Below are 26,810 nucleotides of genomic sequence, written 5' to 3' on the forward strand. Positions count from 1 at the left end.
TTGTTGCTGTGCAATCAACAGTCGCCCGTGGGCTCAGAGTGTATCATTCCAACGAATTCCAACCAACGTCCTTCCACGATGCGATATTTTGCCTGTTACCCATCCACATGGTAGTTTCATCGAGAGGCGTACCAAGCGTCTCCACGAGAAGAACGCAATCGTGTTTATTTTGGCCACATACCTAAGCAGTCATATGAGTAAAACAACCAGCATTGTGGAAGTCCGAACATCAAGCTACATTGCTTATGGACCGACAGTTTTTGTTTCGACCGTACGATAGGAAGCTACATATATTAGCGATCTAAAGTCAGATAAGATTTCCAATGAAAGTAAAGTTGGAAGAGATTGTAAGCTTCTCAATTATGTCAAATGTATAACATGTATCAAGGTCAACTTTTGAGAACATTTTCTACAATTTTTATCATCAATCATGCCAATTAGGATGTTGAGTCTCCATTTCAACGAATTACGATTTTATCGGTTTTAACCTTACTTTAAGTTGCCAATGCATTGCCAAGCCGAAGTCGGAGTTCACCCATCGACATCACCACCCACCCAAATCAACTGAGAGCCTGACGATAATTTTCCACCTCCGTAGCAACAGAGTGTGCGAAAGAGAGCCAGTGCCAGCCAGCAGCGTGGTGCGTTCCATCGTATTTAGGTTCGTTAATACGAAGTGAGCACCTGCTCAGTTCGGTTACAACGTTTTACTCGTTATCAGTCCAGTAGTAGTCTGTCGGTCGGTGACGCCGCGTGGTAGTCTTCGCAGAAGCAGTGTTGGTAAAATCACTCAAAAATCTCAATCAACGAGCGCTCCCGTGCGAACGAAATCGTCTGCGATGTTAAAGGAATGCATCACGCTTGAATTTTTCATGCTAAAACGCATCATTTCACTTATTTGCTAAAAAATTATTTTGGTTCAAAAACGCATTTGAAATCAATTTGGGGGCAATTGCTTATACATAAAAGAGTGTCTAATATTTTATGCGACAGACGTGAATTCACTGTTTTTAACGAAAGAGAACAAAAGAAAACCTACGATGATTCAAATGGATGATTCAACTCAACACTCAGTTGTTAGGTGCTGAGTTGGGTGCGTTTCAACTCAAGCTTGATTTGAATCATCCATGAGTTTTGAGATTTTGAGTTTTTACCAACACTGCGCAGAAGTTCTAGAAGGTGTGTTTGTATGATAAGTGAATAAGGATTTTAAAAGTTCTATTTTCGAGCCCATCGCACGTTGGTTGGTTACCAAAATTGCCAACTCCTTCGAGTGGTTTACCATTGCAACCGCCTACTAGGCCTACTAGATTATTGTGCTTGATTGGTGAAACCTTTTCAGTAAGTAGTGATGGGCTGGCAGATTTAGCTCCTGATGCTACAGTTGGGAAGTGGATAAAGAGGGGGACAAAGTTCTGCAACAGGTGCCAACAGGTTTTGATACGAGTGACTGACAACGACGACGACGACGGCGGTGGAGGCTCGTCCTTGATTTCTGGGGGTTTGTTCGGGCTGCAGAGACAGTGAGTGATATCCAGAGGCGAAAGGACAGAGAAAACAGAAGTGGAACCGTGAGGATGACGACCTGAATTTATGCAAATTGATGCGCTCTGTTGACTAGGATTGGTGAGGCATTGTTTTTTGAATACGTTGACGGCGACGGCGATGAGTGGGGTTTGCAGATGAGCCAGTGTACGTGCTCTAAAGAGGTGCGATTATGATAATTATTTTTTTTCAATAGATTTTTTTATGGCACTTCGAATGTTTTTTAGGGAGCACATGGCACGTAAAACACACTTAATTTTCAGTTTGTTAAGAGTTGCAATGGACATTTATACCCTACGAAAAATATATAGCAACAACCTCACATAAAATCGCTTGTACATATCCTGTTCAGACTGTGTAGTTTATTAGTTAATTAAAATTTATATAAAACGTCATGTACATTATTTCCAGTAGAAATTAAAAGTATGGAGTTTGGTTCAAGAGGTAAAGAAATAGGTCTTAAGAATTTGATATAGATTTTGGTCATATTCTTGAAAACAAAAAAAAAGGAAAATGTTGCTTAAAATATTGGATGTTTTTTTGTAATACAAACCCCATTCGATTTTGGCAAACCCCACGAGTTTTGACAACAATCGATTTTGGCAAAACATTGGATTTTGGCAATAAATGTTTTTATTGCATATTTTTATTTTTGATATTGCTTATAAACCGCGTAAGACTTATTTTCCCCATAAAAAATGTTTAAAAAACTAAAAAAAAATCACGCTCAAAAAATCGCATAGACAATTTTTTTAAGAAAAATGCTTAGATTTCAAAATCCGCGTAAAAAAGTGTAAGTGCAGTGGGTCACAATAGTGGGTCTAGAGTCGCAATTAGTTGAGAAATGTGAAGCATCATAAAAACAAAAACCTTTTGATTTTGGCAACATAAATGTACTGAACGAGTACAGAACGAGAAATCGAATGGGTCGGGTACGGGGAAAACTGTAATCAATGATCCTCTACCATCAATTTTGTTTCTATCCCAAGCTGCGATTGGATTGTTTTAACAAGTATGTATAATAAAGAAAGGAAAGGAATTTCATCCGATCATTTTTTTTCAGTCTGAAATGTTTAGAACAAAGAATATACAAATCATTGGAAACTCTGAATTATTATGAATAATTGCAATCGCAATTGATTGTGAATATAATAAAATATCTATCTTGAATTCATTATTATTATGAGTGCCAATAAAAACTCCTCTATAGGGAGTATCACGATCTTTTTGAATAATTTCGAACGAAGGGATACAAAGATTTAGGCTGAACAAATCAAATTTCATTAATAAAAATAAAAGAAACACTATGATAAGTGAAAAAAAAATTAATGTTAATATTAATGTTAACGTTAATGTTAATGTTAATGTTAATCCGGGCAGCAGGGACTATGTCCAAGGGCTTGACGATCCCTCCCCAGGCCATCTGCGAGTTGTGGGGCTTGCCTAGGATGTGGTGGGGTTTGACAGTGGGCCCTGTTAAATTCCTATATAAAGCTGCATGTATCCGCAAGTAGGCCACACCAAAGCGACCGTGTGCCGCTCGAAGCGCACAAGCCCAAGTCCTGGTGTTAGGTGGGACGCTAAACGGCCCTGACACGACGGCCCTCCGACGAGCCAGGAGGTTGGTGCAGGCCCAATAAGCCGCCTGGAAAACCAATAATTACGAACAATATAAGAGATAATGCGACTCGATATAATCGGGAAAGACCTAGGCGACGAATAAAGGACCACAATTGGATGCATGGAACATGGAACTGCAAGTCGCTAGGTTTCGCAGATTGCGACAGGATAATCTATGGTGAATAACATACCCGCAACTTCGACGTCGTAGCGCTGCAGGAGATCTGCTGGACAGGAAAGAAAGTGTGGAAAAGTGGGCATCTAGCGGCTATCTTCTATCAAAGCTGTGGCACCACCAACGAGCTGGGGCCCGGCTTCATATTGCTAGCGGGAAGAAAAAGAAAAAAAAGTTGAAGAACATTTTCCTAGCCGTCGTAGGTCGGAAGCTTCAAAAGTTTCATGAGAGCCTTCCCGCTACAACAGATGGAACCGAGAACGATACTATCAAGAGCATAGAACCCATATTTGTACGGCTGGGCTATCCACGAACTTTAACGTCGGACAACGAACGACAATTCATCAGTTCCGAATTTGACAACTACTGTCGCGCCAGAAATATGCAGCTAAATCACACCGCACCATACTGGCCTCAGGCGAACGGTGAAGTTAAGCGACAGAACAGCTATCTGTTAAAGCGCCTCAACCGATCTCCTCGATTACCCTATTGGGCCAAACACAATTGATACGTTTGCGTGCGTTTTGACAGTTTCTCCATGGGAAAACTGTCAAAACGCACGCAAACGTATCCAATGTGTTTGACCCAGAGGACCGACATCCAATTTTTTTACTATGGATTTTGACAGGTTTGCCTGTTCGTTCTTTTTTGGGGGATAAATTTATCAAATTACCCCAATACTTATTTATTTTGCATTAGTATGTGCGCGAATTTTGAATGTTTACGTTTTTACAGGAGAATATGATGCAAAACGCCCATACCACTCAATAATCCCACATGATACAATCATGAGAAAACAGAGAAAAAAAATAGCGAACTATAAATTAAAACTATTTTACACTCGATTCCATGCTTTAAACATAAGAATGTTCAACTTATTTGCTCAATTCTTCAGAATACAACTTGCACAAGGTACTGTCTATGCCTTTGTTCGTTTTATATCATTTTCACCCTCGGAATTGTTTAGGTTGCATTCGCAGTGCACTCGTATTGGTGACTCAGAAAAGATGTGACAAAGATGGCGTAGCTTGTCATCCCCGTGGTTTGACCCATAAGATGTACAACATAACACCACATTCTACGACGAAAAAAAAACCAACCGAACTTCTGAGAGGAAAAACTATTCGATCAAAAATTCCTTCAATAAGCGACATTGAAACAATTTCAAACATACACGGAGAAACCCAAGGCAGAGACACAGTAAAGAAGCACCAAGGAAAAATCTATGAAGATCATAGACGCCGTGCTCCTGGCCCAAGCCGCGTTCCAACCGCTTTGACTCTAATGACAGGATCCCCTGTTCACAGGCCATCTAGGCGTGTAACAAAACCGTCATGGCAAAGAGACTATATCACTCCTATCACTCGGATTACCTCGGACAATAATCTTCGTAAAGAAAGGGAGATGTGGTAGTAGGCTGTGACTAGGAGTTTCAGTTTTAAAATTCCGGTTGTCAAGTAAAGACGCTTTCATACAATTACCACACCAAGCATTGTCATTCTGCTACGTAGTAGTAGCGTTCCCAAACGGGTAATTCTGAGAAAGTACCCTACGACATGATCCATTCCCTGTGCAAGGACGGCCCATATTGTTACACCGCATGCGTTACGCTAATTTACGGCTAAGTAGCATCCTTGTTTTGGACCCTCCTTAGCCGTGCGGTAAGACGTGCGGTAAGACAAGCAAGACCATGCTGAGGGTGGCTAAGTTCGATTCCCGGTGCCGGTCTAGGCAGTTTTCGGATTGGAAATTGTCTCGCCTTCCTGAGCATAAAATCATCGTTTTAGCCTCATGATATATGAATGCAAAAATGGCTTAGAAACCTCGCAGTTAATAACTGCGGAAGTGCTTAATGAACACTAAGCCGCGAGGCGGCTTTGTCCCAGTGTGGGGATGTAATGCCAATAAGAAGAAGAAGAAGAAGCATCATTGTTTCGTCAAATTTGTAGCAACAATTGATGCTTACTCAGTTTCCTTGATCTCATCTTTATTATGCCGAAAAAGAAACGATCGATAGTTCCCCGAATCCCGGTATAAATGTGCGATACCCGTGTGCGGAAGGTGTATTTATTAACATTGAGGACAAAACTCTGTTATCCACTTTTGAGGTTTGAAACAGGAAGAGGAAGTTCTTCTATGATGTTCAAAATGAAGTTTTGGGGGATTACCAAATACAAAGCTCGTGGCTTGGAAACAAATTCCGCTGTCCGTAGAAAATCCGTTTTAAATTAGCGATGTTTGTCCCTAAATTATTCGAAATACATGCGAAAGTGCAATGGTTGTTACGTCAACTATGAAATCATGGGCAGTGTAGGATGAAGTTTTTTTTTTAAATTTATATCAAAAACTAGTCGAACGTGCCCGATCTTGCTCGAGTTGTTTCTCTATTCGACCTGTCATTGCTATTGATTGCAGCGTCGCACTTCCCAGCGAAACGTTCTACATTTTCATAAACACAGCTGAGCCCCAGAAGAATCGATTAGTGACGAAATCTTGCAAATCGGTCTATCCGTTCGTGAGTTATATTGCCTCAAAGGAAATGCAAACTCATTTTTATATAGAGAAGATGTAATCGAAGATACCAATGATCTGGAAGCGATCGTTAGCAACCATCCGTTTTTCACTTTGTTGACGTATAACCATTGGCCTAACTAAGGAAAAATTCTAGGGGGGGGGGCTAATTTTTTAAAATGTTTCTATTTTACAGTCAATACAAAGAAAGACTACTATTTTCGCTTTGTTGGCTTATCAAGCAGCTCTTTAAACACACATATATATATACGACTTGAATATTACAAATGATGTTCATCGATGGTCAACCCTCATGACATACAAAATCTAGTATTCTCGAAAATAACAAAGAAAAAAAACTGTTATGTTTTGGGGCAGCAGGGACTATGTCCAAGGGCTTGACGATCCCTCCCCAGGCCATCTGCGAGTTGTGGAGCTTGCCTAGGATGTGGTGGGGTTTGACAGTGGGCCCTGTTAAACCTCTATAAAAAGCTGCATGTATCTGCAAGTAGGCCCCACCAAAGCGACCGTGTGCCGCTCAAAGCGCACAAGCCCAAGTCCTGGTGTTAGGTGGGACGCTAAACAGCCCTGACACGACGGCCCTCCGACGAGACAGGAGGTTTGCGCAGGCCCAATAAGCCGCCTAGAAAACCAATCATTACGAACAATATAGGAGATAATGCGACTCGATATAATCGGCAAAGACCTAGGCGACGAATACAGGATCACGATTGGAAGCTTGGAACATGGAATTGCAAGTCGCTAGGTTTCGCAGGTTGCGACAGGATGATCTACGATGAATTACATCCCCGCAACTTCGACGTCGTGGCGCTGCAGGAGATTTGCTGGACAGGACAGAAAGTGTGAAAAAGCGGGCATCGAGCGGCTACCTTCTACCAAAGCTGTGGCACCACCAACGAGCTGGGAACCGGCTTCATAGTGCTGGGTAAGATGCGCCAACGCGTGATTGGGTGGCAGCCAATCAACGCAAGGATGTGCAAGCTGAGGATTAAAGGCCGTTTCTTCAACTATAGCATCATCAACGTGCACTGCCCACACGAAGGAGACCCGACGACGAGAAAGAAGCGTTCTACGCACAGCTGGAGCAGACATACGATGGATGCCCACTGCGGGCGTTAAAATCGTCATCGGTGACATGAACGCACAGGTAGGAAGGAGGAAATGTATAGACCGGTCATCGGACCGGATAGTCTGCACACCGTATCGAATGACAACGGCCAACGATGCATAAACTTCGCAGCCTCCCGCGGAATGGTAGTCCGAAGCACCTTCTTTCCCCGCAAAAATATCCACAAGGCCACATGGAGATCACCTAACCAAGAAACGGAAAACCAAATCGACCACGTTCTAATCGACGGTAAATTCTTCTCCGACATCACGAACGTCCGCACCTACCGCAGTGCTAATATTGAATCCGACCACTACCTCGTTGCAGTATGCCTGCGCTCAAAACTCTCGACGGTGTACAACACGCGTCGAAGTCGGACGCCGCGGCTTAACATTGGGCGGCTACAAGACGGTAGACTAGCCCAAGAATACGCGCAGCAGCTGGAAGTGGCACTTCCAACGGAAGAGCAGCTAGGCGCAGCGTCTCTTGAAGATGGCTGGAGAGATATTCGATCCGCCATTGGTAGCACCGCAACCGCTGCACTTGGCACGGTGCCCCCGGATCAGAGAAACGACTGGTATGACGGTGAATGTGAGCAGTTAGTAGAAGAGAAGAATGCAGCATGGGCGAGATTGCTGCAACACCGCACGAGGGCGAACGAGGCACGATATAAACAGGCGCGGAACAGCCAAAACTCGATTTTCCGGAGGAAAAAGCGCCAGCAGGAAGATCGAGACCGTGAAGAAACGGAACAACTGTACCGCGCTAATAACACACGAAAGTTCTATGAGAAGTTAAACCGTTCACGTAAGGGCCACGTGCCACAGCCTGATATGTGTAAGGACATAAACGGGAACCTTCTTACGAACGAGCGTGAGGTGATCCAAAGGTGGCGGCAGCACTACGAAGAACACCTGAATGGCGATGTGGCAGACGAAGGTGGCGGTATGGTGATGGACCTGGGAGAACGCGCGCAGGACATAATTTTACCGGCTCTGGATCTCCAGGAAATCCAGGAGGAGATTGGCCGGCTGAAGAACAACAAAGCCCCTGGGGTGGACCAACTACCAGGAGAGCTATTTAAACATGGTGGTGAGGCACTGGCTAGAGCGCTGCACTGGGTCATTACCAAGATTTGGGAGGAGGAAGTTTTGCCGCAGGAGTGGATGGAAGGTGTCGTGTGTCCCATCTACAAAAAGGGCGATAAGCTGGATTGTAGCAACTACCGCGCAATCACATTGCTGAACGCCGCCTACAAGGTTCTCTCCCAAATTTTATGCCGTCGACTAGCACCAACTGCAAGGGAGTTCGTGGGGCAGTACCAGGCGGGTTTATTGGCGAACGCTCCACCACGGACCAGGTGTTCGCCATTCGCCAAGTACTGCAGAAATGCTGCGAATACAACGTGCCCACACATCATCTATTCATCGTCTTCCAAGCCGCATACGATACAATCAATCGGGACCAGCTATGGCAGCTAATGCACGAACACGGATTTCCGGATAAACTGATACGGTTGATCAAAGCGACGATGGATCGGGTGATGTGCGTAGTTCGAGTTTCAGGGGCATTCTCGAGTCTCTTCGAAACCCGCAGAGGGTTACGGCAAGGTGATGGTCTTTCGCTATTCAACATCGCTTTGGAAGGGTAATACGAAGAGTAGGGATTAACACGAGTGGTTTAATTTTCAATAAGTCCGTCCAGCTATTTGGCTTCGCCGACTACATAGATATTATGGCACGTAACTTTGAGACGATGGAGGAAGCCTACATCAGACTGAAGAGGAAGCCAAGCTGATCGGACTAGTCATCAACACGTCGAAGACGAAGTACATGATAGGAAGAGGTTCAAGAGAAGACAATGTGAGCCACCCACCGCGAGTTTGCATCGGTGGTGACGAAATCGAGGTGGTAGAAGAATTTGTGTACTTGGGCTCACCGGTGACTGCCGAAAATGACACCAGCAGAGAAATTCGGAGACGCATAGTGGCTGGAAATCGTACGTACTTTGGACTCCGCAAGACGCTCCGATCGAATAGAGTTCGCCGCCGTACCAAACTGACAATCTACAAAACGCTCATTAGACCGGTAGTCCTCTACGGACACGAGACCTGGACGATGCTCGTGGAGGACCAACGCGCACTTGGAGTTTTCGAAAGGAACGTGCTGCGTACCATCTATGGCGGGTGCAGATGGCGGACGGTACGTGGAGGAGGCGAATGAACCACGAGTTGCATCAGCTATTGGGAGAACCATCCATCGTTCACACCGCGAAAATCGGACGACTGCGGTGGGCCGGGCACGTAGCCAGAATGTCGGACAGTAACCCGGTGAAAATGGTTCTCGACAACGATCCGACGGGCACAAGAAGGCGAGGTGCGCAGCGGGCAAGGTGGATCGATCAGGTGGAAGATGACTTTCGGACCCTCCGTAGACTGCGTGGTTGGCGAGTCCAGAGCGTTAATGAATAAAGCTTCCAATGAATGATTAAATTTGTTATGAATAAATCATTCAACTCTATGATTAAAGATTATGATTAATGATTTAATCATTTTTGACAATGATTAATGATTATGATTAACGATTAAATTAATTTTTGACAATGATTAACGATTATGATTAATGAATAAAACGTTTGGAGTATGATTGACGATTACCGATCGTGATTAAATACTGACACAATATGTGTATGATTAATGATTAAAGATCGGTATGAATAATGATTAATGATTATAAATAATCAAATTGAATGGTTTGCGTATTGATCAATTATCAAGTAACATTTTTACAAATTGGGTTATTAAAAGGTATGAAAATTAAATGATTATGATTAAAGATTAATGAATAAAAGCGATGTTGCAATGATTAAAATTGAAGATTAATGATTAAACTCAAAACAATTATGAATATGATTAGTGATTAATGATTAAATATGAAATTCTATGATTAACGATTAGTGATTAATGATTGAATCATATGTTTTGTATGATTATGATTAATGAATAATGATTAAATAACCCATTATTCATTAATCATGATTAAATCTATGATTAATCACTAATGCTCTGGGCGACGTGTAGCCATGAACCGAGCCGAATGGAGAAGACTCTTCTAACCACACAAGCCACTTCGGCCTTAGTCTGAATAAATAAATAAATATTTACAGTACAGAGTCAAGCTACACTTGGAGCCCGTAGAAGTTTCGGAATCGCTTGAAAAAGATGTGCCTGCAGCGTATCCTAAGCGAAAAGAGTTCCTCAAGAAAGATCGTAAGGCAAAGTCTATCCTAGTAGGTTTCATCGCGGATGAATGCCTGGAGTGCGTTCGAGAAAAGCAAACGGCTAAGGCGTTGTGGAAAGCGCTCGAAGATACTTTTGCCAAGAAGTCAGTTGCAAGTCAGATCGTTTTAAGGAAGCAATTAGCAAGACTCAGAATGCGAGAAGGTTCGACGATGCGAGGTCATTTCCAAGTTTTCGATGAACTGGTGCGACAACTGAAAACAGTGGGTGCCAAGCTACAGGAAAGTGATCTGGTGGCGCAGCTATTCCTTACATTGCTGGATAGTTTCTATCCGCTGGTAACAGCGTTGGAAAACATGAACGAAGATGAGCTAACTGGAAAAAAGTGAAGCAAAGGTTGCTAGCTGAAGAAATGAAGGGGTCTGATCGTTGTGTAGATCCAATCGAAGAAAAAGCTGCAGCCTTCGTAGGTGGTATGAGAAAGAAATTTGATAAGATACCTAAGAAGTTGGACATATGCAGCGCGGTTGTCGTCAGAAATCATTTAGTGAACAGTAGAGATTATTTGCAAAGCTTAAGGTTCATGGATGAGCTAGTAGACGTTGCGTAGGACGGCGTTTCGTTGGTTGGTCAATATAAAGGAGAAATTCGAGGCGTTACTTTGGCTGGAGTCAGTGGCGTAGCCAGAAAATTGGTCTGGGGGTAGGGGTTTTCAGAATATTTTTTTTTGGAAAAAAATGTCTTCTAAAAATTTTGTCTCTGGGGAGGTTTTATGTACAAAACCACCTCCGTGGCTACGTCACTGGCTGGAGTGCATTTTGTAATGAAGAATGTGGTCTATCTACCAGATCAGCGTGGAAACCTATTGTCTGTCAAAAAATTATTCGAGTCAGGGATCGAGTTGCTGTTAGAGTACTGTTGCGAATCAAAAACGAAGAGATACAGCTATTCTGAATTATGAAGGTCGAGTAATAGCAGAAGCACGCCTGAGAGGTAATCTTTACGAGCTTGAGTTGGTGGCAGACCCCGTTGTGCCTTCCATAAATTTGTGTGCGGCGGAGGTGAGTTCGCTTTGGCATCGTAGCCTTGGACACGCAAGTCAGCAAGTAATGGACAAGCTAGTCAAGCATGAAATGGTTTCTGGTATCAATGGTAAACTGAAGGACATTGGCTTTTGTGATACATGCGTTAAAGGTAAACCATGTAGGGATCCATTCAATAACAGTCATGAAACTGAATTTCTTCACTGGTTTAAGAGCAACATCTGCTGGTAAAATGTGTTGGTCCATAGATCCACCGACTACCTATGATGAAATTATGGGCAGTTATGATCGTGATTGCTGGACGATTGCTATAAATGATGAACTGAAATCCATGAATGACAATGCCGTGTGGGAATTAGTGCGTTGTCCTGCTGTCAAGCAAAACGAAAATGGCAATACAATCAGGCACAAAGCAAGGTTCATTGTTAAAGGTTACCTTCAAAAACCGGGAATAGATTTTCAAGACACATATGCCCCAGTAGCAAAACTTTCGACAATACGGACAGTATTGGCGGTTGGAGTTCAGAAGAAATTTCAATTTCATCAAATGGATGTGAAAACCGCCTGTTTCTTCATCTGTCCGGGACCGTTGGTGATGATGTGGTTTCGGAGATGCAACTTAAAACTCGCGAGTCTAACTTCGAACGAATTTAATACCGACCGATTTATTTAAACATGAGAAAAGCCTTTATTGTAGGACTGCGACACGATACACTTCGATGGTCAAACCTAACTGACTGCCTCTCGTATTCACTGCGATACGATGAGGTCAGTGGTGGTGAATATAAGGACCGATCTATTCCGATCGATGGCTATCTGCGTTAACGCTATCTACTTTCGTGTGATAAGAGATGGGGAGCTAATCATTTACGAGAAAGTGAGATGACAACTTTTAGCTTGTGGAATCTATCTAATGGTTGCCAGATGAATTGGCGGTCGACAATCCGAACATGCCGGCCGCCTTGAAATCACATAGGTAGATTTCAAACTATCGAAATGACTTTGAAATTGCACCACGGTGTTGTATTGCTAATCCTGCCTATATCGGTTAATGCTATCTCATTTTTTTTCAACAATTCTACTATATAATTCAATATAAACATTTCTTCAAACCGCTCGGGTTGACTATTGAGTATGAACACCAATTTCTGCTACTGTTGTGATGCTCGATGACCATGGTCGACATTTGTTCAGTTTGCTGCTAGGAAGTTGCGTTCTTTGATACTGCACTGACAGGATCGCATTGGGAATAATGTTGTCGTAAGGAGTTTCTGCTTGAGTTGCTAGTGGACTGTACATTTTCGTCGGATTCCTCTCCGGTTGGCCTCGAGGGGTATTGTAACGCCATGGCAGCAATCATCGTTCTGGTATACGCCGACGGTTGTCGACCATCAATGGGATGAGGCCTCCAGGCCTGCGGTGGGTGCACGATTCTGAAGAACATGGGAAGCTTTTTACAAGGAAATGAATTATTTTAACAGAACTTGCCTGGTGCGGAGGCCCTTGCATCCGGGCCTCCGCTGGTACCACCGGTACCACGGTAATGCCTTGAATGGCATTCCTGGAGTGAAAGGATGATCGCATGCTGCAGCTGACTGTTCTGATGTGTCTAAAACGGCTCCGGAACTGATGTGGTCTTCATTTCGAGTGATCAAGTCGAGTGACGACCGGTCAGATGGAGCAGCAGATCGAGCGCGGGCCCTGCGCTCGTGGGTGATTTCCGATGATGAACAGTGAAGCTACGATCACAACGATAACTTGTGAATAATGAATGCGATAACGTGCACCGAAACCCTTGACAGACATGCTTGACGATACAGGACAACACTCATGCGGGATTATTGATAGAACGCCAACGGATGAATTTAACGACGACTTCTTGAAGGAACCGTCCCGGGAACCGGGACGTGGATGCAGCTATGGGGGATGAACATTCTTTAAGCTTTTTGCAATGAAATGATAAAAAATTACTTAACTGGACGGCGGAGGACCACTATTTAGGGCCCTCCGCGATGCCGAAGCACCTAGTTGGAAGAGATCTACTCTTCTGATGGGAACTGTTCGTCGTTGTCCCGAATAGGAAGAATGCAGATTTTTGAATTGCCTCTTTTAAAGATGCCGTCTTGAGTTCGGATGGTTACGACACGAACGTTTCCGTCCTGACCGGGGAATATTTCGGTCACTCTTCCTAGCCGCCATTTTTGGGGTGGCAGTTTATCTTCCTTAACTAGAACCATTGTACCGATACTGATGTTGTCGCGGCTCCGAGTCCATTTAGTTCGGTTGTGTAGATCGCTAAGGTACTGAGTCTTCCACTTCCTCCATAATTGCTGGACAAAGCCTTGAGTTCGTTGCCAGTGGGACAGACGATTTTCTGGAATCTCCTGCAAGTCTGGCTCTGGAACCGCCGTGAGTGGCCTTCCCACTAGGAAATGTCCTGGAGTTAAAGCAGTAAAGTCAGTCGGATCGTTGCTCACGGGCATTAACGGTCTGGAATTCAGTATCGCCGCAATCTGATGAATTACGGTGTGAAGCTCGTCGTAGGTCAGCGTTCTTTCACCGATGGTTTTCCGGAAATGAGTTTTGAAGGACTTTACGGCCGCCTCCCAGAGACCACCAAAATTGGGAGTACGGGGCGGAATGAATTTGAATTCGATGCCATCTTCTAGGGCTGCATTGACTACTGCGTGTTGAACCTGCTGATTGTTCATATGCTGCCGTAGTTCCTCAAGTTCTTGATTTGCTCCAACAAAGTTTGTTGCGTTATCGCACATGACCAAATGTGGTTTCCCTCGGATTGCAACAAATCGCTTGAACGATGCCAGGAAAGCTTGCGTAGAGAGATCGGCTACAACTTCCATGTGCACGGCCTTGGTGGCCAGGCAGACGAAAATACACACGAAAGCCTTGATTGGAACACCTCGTCGACCTGGGTATCGTATATAAAACGGTCCGCACAAGTCGATGCCGACATTGAGAAAAACTTTTCCAGGTGTAACTCGGACGGAGGGCAAATCGGCCATCAGTTGTTCGTGAACCTTAGGCTTGTTTCGAAAACATGAAACGCAACGGTAAATAGTCCAACGGGCAACATCACGGGCACGTAGAGGCCAGAACCTTTCCCTGACAGAACTAACCAAAAGTTGCTGACCCGCATGGAACAGCTTCAAATGGTAGTATTCCATTACCAGTTTAGTCAACGGGTGTTGGTGATGAAGAATCATCGGATGCTTGCGGTTGTCCGGTATGGGAGCATGTCGCAACCGGCCGCCGACGCGAAGTATGCCGTCAATCAGGATTGGATTTGCTGCTAGCAGTTTTGAGGATGCACCGATGGGTTGTTTCTTAGATAATGCTGTTATTTCCGCTGGAAAACTTTCCAACTGAGCCAATCGTACTAATTGAAGTTCTGATTCCTTGAGTTCAGTTGCCGACAATGCTCCGCTGCGTTTGAAGGCTCTATTTTTTGGTGCAGCGTTGTGAACAAATCGACGGATCCAGGTAACGATGCGCCGTAGTGCCCAAAACGATGATCGTAGCGAGAATATGGAACTATGCGACTTGATTTGAACGGCAAGGGTTGTTGAAGGCCTTTCCTCCAAGATAGATTTGTCAAACTCTGGTTGAACGATTGCTGCCTTGGGCCACGTGGACTGATCTTGACGTAGCCACAGTGGACCTTCAAACCACAGAGACTGGTATGCGAGCTGTGCGGGCGTCATTCCGCGGGACACTATGTCCGCAGGATTTTCTGCACCGGCGACGTGATTCCAAACTCCAAACTTGGTAGAATGCTGGATTTCTGAAACTCTGTTGGCGACAAAGATTTGCCAACGAGACGGCAATGAAGAAAGCCAACACTTCACTATCATGGAGTCGGTCCAGAAGTAAGCTTTGGCGGGTATTTTCACGCTATTGTGGAGTTTTTCATAAAGATGGCTGAGAAGCAAAGCTGACGATAGCTCCAGTCGTGGAATCGACTGCTTCCTCTTCTTTCGAGAAAAGGTCCTCCAATGGCGCAACCCGTTACTTCGACGTAATGAGGCGAACGGAGACCGATCCGTCGGTCGATTCGCACCGCAGATACAGGCACGCACCATATGCAGCTTCCGATGCGTCACAAAACCCATGTAGTTCTACGGATGCTAGACTGTTACTGAACCCTATCCATCTTGGTACCGAGAATGATTCCAATGCGCCAGTGTTTCTACGAAATTCCTTCCAAAATATCTGAAAATTATCGGGCAGAGCTTCGTCCCAATCTAATTTCTGTTTCCAGAGTTGCTGCAGAAAGATTTTTGCCTGAACTGTGACCGGACCGATGAGCCCGAGTGGGTCGAAGATGCGAGCGGTGTCAGCAAGAACAACCCGCTTGGTGATAAGAGGCTCAGTGCTCCATTGCGGCACTGCAAACTTGAAGCTGTCATTGGCCGGTTCCCACACAAGTCCAAGCGTTTTGACCATCGACGTAGACTCAAGTTCAAGTATAGAACGATCGTCTCGAAGTTCTGGAGAAATAGTTGACAACAACTGAGAGTTATTCGAATTCCACTTGCGTAACATAAAGCCTGCTGACTTCGTCAACGAGATTAGATCAGCAGCGAGTGTCGTTCCCTCTTCTAAAGTGTCCGTGCCAGTCATCAAATCGTCTACGTAGAAATCTTTACGCACAACTCTTGCAGCTGTCGGATGCAAAACCTCTCCTTCAGTAGCCAACTGCTGCAGACATCTGGTAGCCAAATACGGCGCTGACGCTGTGCCGTACGTAATTGTGGTTAGCTCATACGTCTTAACTGGATCGGCTGGCGAATTTCTCCACAGAATCCGTTGCAATGGTTGGTCGACTGCTGCTACTTTGACCATGCGGTACATTTTGGCAATGTCCGCTACTAGAACGAACTTCCAGAATCGGAAACGCATTATGATGGAAAGCAAGTCATCCTGTACTACCGGTCCAACCATTAGTCCATCGTTTAAGGATACTCCCGTCGTAGAGCGGCAAGACGCGTCGAACACAACTCGCAACTTGGTTGTCGTGCTGTCCGGTTTAAGCACAGCGTGATGTGGTAAATAATACGATGGTTTTTCGGTCTCTTCGTCGTCGACCTGACGCATATGGTTCATCGCGAGATATTCTTGAACAAATTCTACGTAGAGTGCCTTCAGCTGGCCGTTCACTGCGAACCGTCTCTCCATCCCGTGAAGCCGTTTCAGTGCTATGGCCTTGGAGTCTCCCAACCGACTAAGGACGTGTTCTTTTTTGGGTAGCGTAACGACGAACCGTCCCTCAGTGTCTCGTATCGTCGTCTTCTCGAAATGCTCTTCGCATATCGTCTCTTCAACTGATAACGTACTGGAACTATTGCATGACTCCAACTCCCAAAACTTAGTGACGAGCTCTCGCAGTTCAATAGTGGAGCAGGAATAGGTAACTGTGTTGGAGACCTCGATGATATTTCCGGGAATGCGACCTGATACGACCCACCCAAACACCGTCCGCTGTAGTATTGGGCCGTCGTCGGTAATCTTCATTTTGTCCTCTAATATCAGGTCATAATAATACTCCGCGCCAATGATGATGTCAATCGGACCTGGTTCATGGAAATTCGGATCCGCCAAATTGATCCAATGGGGTATGGCAGGAGTCTGGACGTTAACTGGATGGATCGGCAACTCGGAGGTGAGCTGAGGTAGCACGTGGAGCTGAATGTTTTCCGTATAAGAGGAGATACGGAACGATGGTGGAGCTATCATAGACTCCACCTTCTTCGTGGACGTTATGACCGAGCCTCCGGTTCCGACTACCGACAGGTGGCTGGGAATTTCAGTCAACTTCAGTCGTTGAAAAAGGTTTGTCGTGATAAAACAGTATTCCGAGCATGAATCCAGAAGAACTCTTGCTAGCTGAGTATTTCCATTCTTGTCCGACACGCGAACTAGCGCTGTCGAAAGCAAAACTTGGCGAGTAGCAGTGTGTATAGTGACAGGTAGGGAATTGCATGAAAGTGTGTGATCTGTGGCGAGTGGTTGTGGCTGTGTTTGCGAAAACGAATTTGTGTTTGAAACCGGAAACGAACTGGTGCTAGGACCAGTCGGCTGAGAATGTGTTGGTTGGATCTGGACTTGTGACTGCATTTGCTGTGTGTTTGTCATACGTGATCGGTTCTGAACTTGTGGACCGGAGGAATCGTTCTGGGGCGTAAACGCGGTGGGTCTTCCTCCGTTAGAGCCTCCGGAATGGAGGAGAGAATGATGCTTCTTCTGGCAGTGTCGGCACACGCCAGCAGTACAAGCTCGAACCATGTGCGACGACGATAGGCAATTCAGGCACAAACCATGACGTTTCACTTTCTCATATCGCTCAGGAATCTTCATCTTAATGAACCGTTGACACTTGAACGCTGAATGCATTTCTTCGGAGCAGAATGGACATCGACTAGAAACTGAAGCGGAAGTCTGAGCATGACTCACGGTGAACTTGGACTTCTTCACCTCGATTTGGTCTGATTTTGCAGGCGCAATCGACTGTAGAATGGCGCAGTGTTTGCGTAGGAAATCCATCAGCTGTGCGAATGTAGGAACTTCAGTTGAACTGTGATGTGTTTCCCAATTTCGCAGTGTTGACGCATCCAGTCTGGCGCAAATCATATGCACAAGGATCGTGCTCCATTTCGATGTATCCTCGCCAATTTTGTCCAGCATTTGAAGATTACGTTCATACTCGCTTATAAGATGGCAAAGAGATTCGTAGTTCTCCCGTTTCAACGGCTGTACTGTAAAAAGAGCGTCGATATGAGATTTTACAATAAGCTTTTTGTTTTCATACCGTTTTTGCAGCAGTTCCCAGGCAATGACATAATTCGCAGCCGTTATCTCAATCATACCGATTTCTTGCAGGGGCTCACCCACGAGTGATGACCGCAGATAAGTGAACTTATCTATGTCAGTAAGTTGTTGATTTCTGTGGATCAAGCTTCTGAACATATCTCTGAACGTGACCCAGTCTCGTATTTTACCACCGAAATTCGGTAAACGAATCTCCGGTAGCTTCACCGTAGACAAAGCAGTGCAACCTGCTTGGTTTGTGGCTCTGGATGACCCAGATGATGATTCTGGATTTTGCTTCGGTCGAAGAAGCTTCAATGCCGCTTTCAGCTCACAATACGTGTCTTCGGCTTGCTGAATAATGGCGCTGTTTTCCGTCTGTCGCTTATCTACGAGCGCCGTCAAACGGGCTTTCAATTCCGCCGGCTCGGCCTTGGAATCCATCAGGTCCCTTTCGTCCGCTTCCTCGGTAAGTACCTCAATCTTCCGTCGTAGAACGTACAACTTTTTCATCGCCTCCTCCAGAATTTCCATCCTCGTTTCAATTTGCTCTTCTTGCTTATCCCTTTTGTATTTCGTGACGAACTGCCTTACGCCATCGAAGGTACTCCGAACCTGACGTTGCTGGGATTTCAGCTCCTTTAATTCGCTGGACATTTTATGCACTCTCGTACAACTTTTCAATAGCACTATATTTTTTTTGGCTCACACTGTAGTCTATTGATAATGATATTTCTCACTGCACGCACGGTAGTCTATAATTGTTCCAGTCCACTAGCACTCACTATAACACAACACCGCGATACGCGACTCGACTCGACGACCCACAAGTGACAGCGAACAGAACGACCAGATTTGACTACAGCGAGGGGGGCAACCAGGTGAAGTTAAAAGCAGAAAACAGCCAGCAGAACCAAAGACCAACCGTCATGAATCTCAGGGATCACACAATTCGCATGCAAATAAAAGATAAGCTTACAACCATTATTTTTATTCTGATAGCCACAATAGTTTGAACGGTGTGTACCTCATGCATATGGTACCACCACAGATCACATGCAATTTTTACTTCCCTTGCCACAACAGGCCACAACTATTCCTGGTTGTTGATTACTCCGTCGTTGTTCGCTAGCAGCAGCAATCCATAAACCGTTGTAATTCACTTTTGTCGTCGTCGTCGGTAATAGTTCGAAATATATTGCCACACTCTTTGCTTGATCAAGCCACTATCACGATGGCGGGTTTCAACCGGCGCCAAATGCCACTATTGTTCTCACCGGTAGCGATTTGTGTTGTTCACTTTGTTGCTCGCAAATGTCCACTTTCAATCACCCAATGGTCAATCCGGTTCGTAGGACCAAAATGTTTCTTCATCTGTCCGGGACCGTTGGTGATGATGTGGTTTCGGAGATGCAACTTAAAACTCGCGAGTCTAACTTCGAACGAATTTAATACCGACCGATTTATTTAAACATGAGAAAAGCCTTTATTGTAGGACTGCGACACGATACACTTCGATGGTCAAACCTAACTGACTGCCTCTCGTATTCACTGCGATACGATGAGGTCAGTGGTGGTGAATATAAGGACCGATCTATTCCGATCGATGGCTATCTGCGTTAACGCTATCTACTTTCGTGTGATAAGAGATGGGGAGCTAATCATTTACGAGAAAGTGAGATGACAACTTTTAGCTTCTAGAATCTATCTAATGGTTGCCACATGAATTAGCGGTCGTCTATCCGAACACCGCCTTTCTACATGGAGAGTTGAAAGAAACGATTTATGTGGCTGTTCCAAAAGCTGTTGAAGCAAAACATGGAGAAGTATGTCAACTACGGAAGTCGTTATATAGTCTCTGGCAATCACCACGCTGGAATGAGAAGTTTAACAAAGTAATGTTGAAACTTGGATTCAAGAGATCGAAATATGATTACTGTCTGTATGTTCGAATTGGAAAGTGTGATGAAGAAACTATATATCTAGTACTGTACGTCGACGACGTACTGATTGCTGGTATCACTCCACAAATAATAGAAACATTGAAGAAACAATTGGTTCAAGAATTTAAAATGACAGATTGTGGCGTATTGAATTTCTTTCTTGGAATTAAAGTTCATTACGAGCATGATACCGGTAAAGAATCTATGACAAAAGGTCGAAAGACAAAAGGTCGAAAAGACAAAAGGTCGAAAGGACAAAAGGTCGAAAAGACAAAAGCGAAAGGACAAAAGGTCGAAAGGCACAAAAGGTCGAAAAGGACAAAAGGTCGAAAAGGTCGAAAAAGACAAAAGGTCAAAAAGGACAAGAGGTCGAAAAGATCAAAAGGTCGAAAGGGGCAAAAGGACGATCAAGAACAAGTTGATAACAAGTTGGGTGTATTCCGAAAGAATTTATGAAATGCATTTAACTTCGAGTAGAAATAACACACTCATCACAAAAATCAAAGTTGAAGAATGAGCAATTTTCAAAGAAGGAGTAATTACTATGAAACAATATTATGAATATCTAGATAGTTCTGTTAGAGATAAAAATATTGTTGATTTAGGAAATGAATAAAACTTGTTTTGCGCGAGACAGAGTTGTCCTATACAGTTGGCAAAAAAAGGTGCTCTTTTATTTTTCACTATTTTTAGCAATTAAATAAAATTCATGCAATGAGTCCAAATAATAGATGAAAATCTTGGTTTTCTGAATGTCACTTCGATCTGTCAAAATAGTGCACTCCGCAGCCACGCAGGCGCACACATTGAAAATACACCGGCGTGATTTTGACAGATCGAAGTGACATTTAGAAAACTCAACATCCATCTATTAGTTGTACTCACTGAATGAATTTTATTTATTTGTTAAAAATTGTGAAAAATGAAAGAGCAGAGTTTTTGATAATTGTGTAGGGCAACTCTGGTGCTAGATTGACTCTCTCCGTTTCAGTTCCTTGTCCATTTCGAATCTTTGATCTTATTGATCTTTAGTTTCTTTCGACCTTTTGTCCCGTTCGACGTTCTTTCCGTTTCGACCTTTCGTCCCGTTCGACGTTTTGTCCTTTCGACCTTTTGTCCCTTTCGACCTTTTATCCTTTTCGACCATTTGTCCCTTCGACCTTTTGTCTTTCGACGTTTTGTCTTTCGACCTTTTGTCCTTTCTACGTTTTGTCTTTCGACCTTTTGTCCCTAACCCCCCGTTAATTTGTCTCAAAAGAGTACTGTGGAGAAAATATTACGGAGTTCGGGATGGTAGAGTGCAATTCCAGTAGGAGTCCAATGGAGAAGGGGTTACAGCTCAATATAAACACAACAGAGGTGATTCAACAGCCTTATCGGGAGTTACTGGGAAGTTTAATGTACTACATGATGTGCACTAGACCGGACATTTGCTATTCTGTTGGGTGCCTTGGAATGTTTCAACAACAACCTTGTCAAGAACACTGGACAGCGCTTAAAAGAGTAGTACGATACTTAAAGGGTACTCAGTACATGTCGATTGAATGTCGAAGAAAATGAAAAACCTCTTACTGGATTCACAGACGCAGATTGGGCAGGTGATCAAGCAGGTAATAAGTCAGTGAGCGGCTTTATTTTCAAAGTTTTTGGAAACGCAGCGTCCTGGTCAAGCAAAAAGCAAGCAAGCGTGGCGCTCTCTTCAAGTGAAGCTGAGTATATATCATTGAGTTGTGCAGCTGCCGAAGAAATTTGGTTGACGGGAATCCTTACTGACATGGGAGTTCGTAATATTGAACCTGTGAGTATATTTGAAGATAACCATGGATCTATCGGTATGAATCGAAACGTGCAAAGCATATCGATATCCGTTACCATTTTGTACGAGATCAAGACGCTGAAGGAAAATTTGAAGTACTGGCAATTGGAACCAAAGATCAACTAGCAGACATCTGTACGAAGGCTCTGGATGATGAACAGTTCCGAATACTCCGGAGAAACCTAGGATTAAATGATCGAGAGGGGGTGCTATCGAAGATACCAATGATCTCGAAGCGACCGTTAGCAACCATCCGTTTTTCACTTTGTTGCATATTCATTCCATAACAGGCTTTCTTGAAGTGTAAACGTATAACTGCAATTTGTAATAAAACTTTATTCGTGTTCGATATACTTTCGTCGTACGAATTACTTCAAGAGAAGATTATATTACTTGAAACAAAAAGCTTTCAAATTGTGTTACCTTTTTATCACAAAAATAACATATTTTGTACGAAATTTATAACAGAATCAGATGAAAGAAAATATATTATAAAAATATATTAAAATCATAATATGATAAAATCTTGTTGAAACCTTTGAAAGATAATGACTTCAAAGAACAAAATGTTATCAAAATAAGTTAAAAATATCACGTTGTGTTAAGATTATGTTCAGTTTTTGTTATACTTTTCTAGTCGGGTAGACATGAGTACGTTATACTAATGACACACTGTCATGGGTTGTTCTCTGGGGCATTTTATGCCTAACGTCTGTATAATGTCCAATCTCTATTATGCCTAAATGACTGATGTCCAACGTACTTATACCTAACGGTAGCCTTGAAAAATAATAACAAAAGTAGTCATTTTAGTACCAGGTACAATATATTCGAAGTGTCATAATTTAGCTAGCTCTATTTTCTTCTTCTCAACTGTTTCCAATAGATTAATTTGTTGAAAGCTCGAATGTCTGTTTTATTGCTGTTCATGACATGTAGAACGGGTAATACGCACCATGTTATGGTTACCATAGTATTCTAAACAGATTCCCACTTCGTTGCGATTCAATTTAAAAGCTGAACCCAGACTTCAAGGGCAAACCCAACACAAAACAAAAAAACTGTTGAAGGTATATCAAGTTGCCGCCTTAATTAGACTCATAAAGATCAAAAGCAAATTTCGCGCTAGACTAGAAAAGTTGTCGCTGTCGGAGGTGAGCGAAAGGTAAACTTTTCATCCGCTTCAGGGCTGGGATTTACCCATGCTCGCTGGGTATCCTGCCAATTAACGAGATGGAGTCTGCCGTCGCATAAAAATGTATGATAAGTACAGTTAGAAGGTCCAACCCTGTAAGTCAGTTGGTAATCGGATTATCAAATATTGTACCAAGAGATAAAAGTGTTTGAGCGAAGCAAGTGAAATAAAAAAATCTTTCAAACAAAAAAGATAATCCACGTGGTCTGTTTATATTTTTAAAATTTCCACCCCGTGTCGTTTTTTTGTATACTATTTTTAAATTTCTTCAAACTTAAAATTATTACCTCAAATACTGCAACGACCTATCAACGATCATTGGAACAATGGTACGGCTACTCAAAAAGGCATTATGTCGGGTGAAAAAAAAAAGTTTCGCTCTTAAATCAAGTTTCCTGATAGGTTCCTGATCGGTCACTAACCGCCAGTGTAGCGAATGATTTATGGCTTGCAAATTGGCATACCTAAGAGGGATCAGAAAACATATTTTTCTGTAGCTATATTGTAACCAAAGTCGTTGGCAAACTTTTCTCTTCGGATTAAATTCTGCGTCATGATCCATCACGTACACTTTCTTTGTTTCTATGCAGTCTGGTAAATGAATTCCGAGAAGGTCACAGGAATTCCGAAGCAAAATATTTGAGCTAGCTCGGTAACGCGATAGCATTTTCGTTTGCTATCAGTTGGATAAATTCTGTTTTCGATAACCCACCTCGAATTGAGTCAAGCGGGAATTTGGAATTTGTGGTCCTTGTTGTTTAAAAAAATTGAATATTGCCTTAATTACATTTATAAGAATAGATACAGTCTAGGTACATGGAATTGTGCAGATTGAGCAAAATAACATGGAACGAAAACGTCTAGTACATATGTCCCACCACACGGTCCCACCACAATAACGACTATGTCGTCGTTTTATCATTGGGTCAATGAGTTTCCGAAAAATTGAGCCAATTGTTTCGTTTCCAGCGAAGCACACAATGAACATCAATGTTTCGAACATCAATCATCGTTCGACAACCAGTTGCAGCGCCGATGTTTCACAATCGATAAAATTTCCGCTAATTGACTTTCTGGCTAGTCTCAAGTAGATTCTCCGAAGTAATTAACTTAGCGCCTACCTGGCAGAGCTTCCGGAAAATAGGCAGTACCAAACATTTCTTCCCACGTTACAGACTGCAAACGGCGCTGCAACCGTCAACATGATTCGATCAAACACCCACCTATATATAGAGTCTAATTCATTTTGTTTTCAGAAACAAGTTTATTGAATCGAAAATTAAGTGGTGGTGACTCGTTCTGTGATTTTCACCTACCTTTCCTGCCACCTACTCGCTAAAAATAAACCCAAAGACGTGGGCTTTTGCCATTACTTCGGTTCGCCGGAATGGGCGACAAATTTTGGCTCCCTGATACCATTTCTATCTCGTCAATCCACCCACCATATCCACAGCCATTATTATTGACTGGGTGTTGCGTCGGTGTCACCACATTTGATTCTCGAGCGCGTTGACTTGACAGGTCCCACGCGACTCAGTAGGCTGTGTTTTCCGGCTTGGATGTGACATTCCTTCGAGATGTGTTATGTCACGATTCACGGAAGCTTCACCTTGCGAGGATTAAGGAGTATACCTGAAATTGCTAATCATCCGAATAACCACGAAAAGATCCAAATATTACGGGAAATGCACCCGAATTTCTAAGTAAAATTCATCATAATTTATACGATAAACCCGAGTAGGAGGTCATATCAAAATTATATAAACATATGCCCCAAAAATTGTCTCCAAACAGTCAAGTATTTTCAATTTTTTTACGAGATAACACCAGATCTTGACGTTTCATGCATTTCTAAGACAATTGCCATAAAAAATAAAAATCAATAACACAGAGATATGTTTGCTTCACACAAAACGGACCTAATGCAGAACATCACCTAGATGAGCGACAGTTACACAGACACAAAAATGCCTCGTACGGTCGTGATAACGGTCCTTTTCAACATGTAAATGTTTGTACAGATTCCTTGTTTCATGAGGAACCAAATACTGTTGAAAATATTGAAATCCAAGCTTCAATAAAACCACACGAGCTATTTTTGTGGCTATGTAACTGTCGCTCATCTAGGTGCTGTTCTGCATTAGGTCCGTTTTGTGCGAAGCAAACATATCTCTGTGTTATTAATTTTAAGCGTGCAGGACCGTTTTTTTAGGAATAGACTAGTAGGAGTAAGGTTTAAGTGAACGTGTAGGGTGATTTGAAGGAATGAAGAAGACTGAAGGCAGAGCATGATTGACCGCCTACGGCTGCTTCTCCGTTATTGCCAGGTCAGCTTAAATTACACAGAGAACCAACAGGTGATGTTTGGGACTAACATCATCCTCAATATGTAAAAACTGATGACCCAAAATCAAGCAATACCAGCGCCGGCCGTGTCCGAATGCAGGTCAATTAGGGAATAGGTAGAAAAATGCTGACGTGATACTCGCTTTGATGGAAGCCGACGAGTCATCTGCACTTCCACAAGAAATCACTGGGATGTTGGATATATGGGATAAGAAGTATAGCAGGGTTCGGTAAACTGTTTTTGGTAAACTGTTTGCCGTGTAGCGTGTAGTTTGATGAAGTTTAAACAAAACACAATTGAACAAAATATTTCGATGATAGAAACACGATAGAACACGCACTAAATTTTTATTTGTTAATAATTTAATTACCCGCACAACTCAAAGCCAAATATTTCTATGATAGAAACACGATAGAACACGCACTAGTTTTTTTATTTGTTAATAATTTAATTACCCGCTCAACGCAGATCCAAATATTTCTATGATCGCGCGATCGTTCTGCTTATTAGAGGAAATACGATCGGACGCGCACTAATACTTCATTTGCTCATTAATTTATTCACCCACCCAAAACAGAACAAACTATTCCGAAGATCGCGTGATCGTTCTGTATTTGTTAATTAATTTACTCATTTGCACAACGACGCAGAACGAAACATTTTGGTGATCGTGGGATCGTGATGCGCGCAAGAAGTTCCTACTATTAAATTGATTGTTCAATTTGTTAAAATATAATCTCTGATGACTCAATGAGTTAAATCATTCGTTTGAATAATTGTAGGATTTGTTATATTATTGTTGTAGTGTTATATTTAGGAGTTTCTACACGACAGTATGGAAAAACTCTCGACAAAAGAGAATCAGATGTATTGTTCATATTTTAAGTCTTTGATCAATGCATTTGATTTCATTTTTTAGGATCAGAGCATCGGCACTATATATGTAGTTTAATTTATGGTAAATTTAGAAACTAGGATAGCTCTCGCATAGAAAGGTATTTGCAAATGTATTTCAAAATGCGAATGAAAAATATAAAAGGCGTTGGAAATTTTTGGGCCACACAAGAAATCATGAAGATTAACTCTTTTCTTGTAAAATTTCTGATTTTTCTCGGTGGAGCACGTATGATTGTAATGCTGTATAATTTTTTTATTGCACTCGTGCCGCTGTGTTAATAAATAGTTTACATATAAAAATAAATGTATGTATGTATGTTTGCTAATTACTTTTGAAGCACAATTTGCTGAGACTTTGGGTAATGTTATTTTGTAGCCAGTTTTGAATAACGAAAGAATTCCAGGCACAAATATTGACAAGAAATTACACTTCTCATACAAAGGCGTTTATCCTCACGAACAAGGCTGCTCGTTATTAAAAACTATGCTAGTAAACAGATTCAGACTGAAGCGGCTAAAGGCTGCA

At 42.9% G+C, this 26,810-nt stretch overlaps 2 protein-coding genes across 3 annotated transcripts in view; both read left to right on the plus strand.

The window, feature by feature from the left end:
- Window positions 1-1,214: 1,214 nt before the first annotated feature.
- LOC134207710 (ras-related protein Rab-27A) overlaps window positions 1,215-26,810 on the plus strand; it is a 97,784-nt gene continuing 72,188 nt past the window's right edge. The window contains exon 1 of one of the 2 annotated variants that reach the window (XM_062683537.1): window positions 1,215-1,341. Coding sequence is in view for 1 of the 2 variants with exons in the window: in XM_062683535.1 (XP_062539519.1) it covers window positions 1,683-1,709 (27 nt within the window). In the remaining variant the exon portion in view is untranslated. Of the gene's footprint in view, window positions 1,342-1,362; window positions 1,710-26,810 lie in introns of those variants that run through there. The other variant, XM_062683535.1, reaches the window with a different exon arrangement.
- LOC134207709 (TNF receptor-associated factor 5) overlaps window positions 1,296-26,810 on the plus strand; it is a 114,851-nt gene continuing 89,336 nt past the window's right edge. Inside the window, exon 1 of the mRNA XM_062683534.1 lies at window positions 1,296-1,341. The gene's annotated coding sequence lies outside the window, so the exon portion shown is untranslated. The remainder of the gene's footprint in view (window positions 1,342-26,810) is intronic.

The sequence above is a fragment of the Armigeres subalbatus genome, chromosome 1 (genome assembly GCF_024139115.2).
Source record: "Armigeres subalbatus isolate Guangzhou_Male chromosome 1, GZ_Asu_2, whole genome shotgun sequence".
Lineage (NCBI taxonomy): Eukaryota > Metazoa > Arthropoda > Insecta > Diptera > Culicidae > Armigeres > Armigeres subalbatus.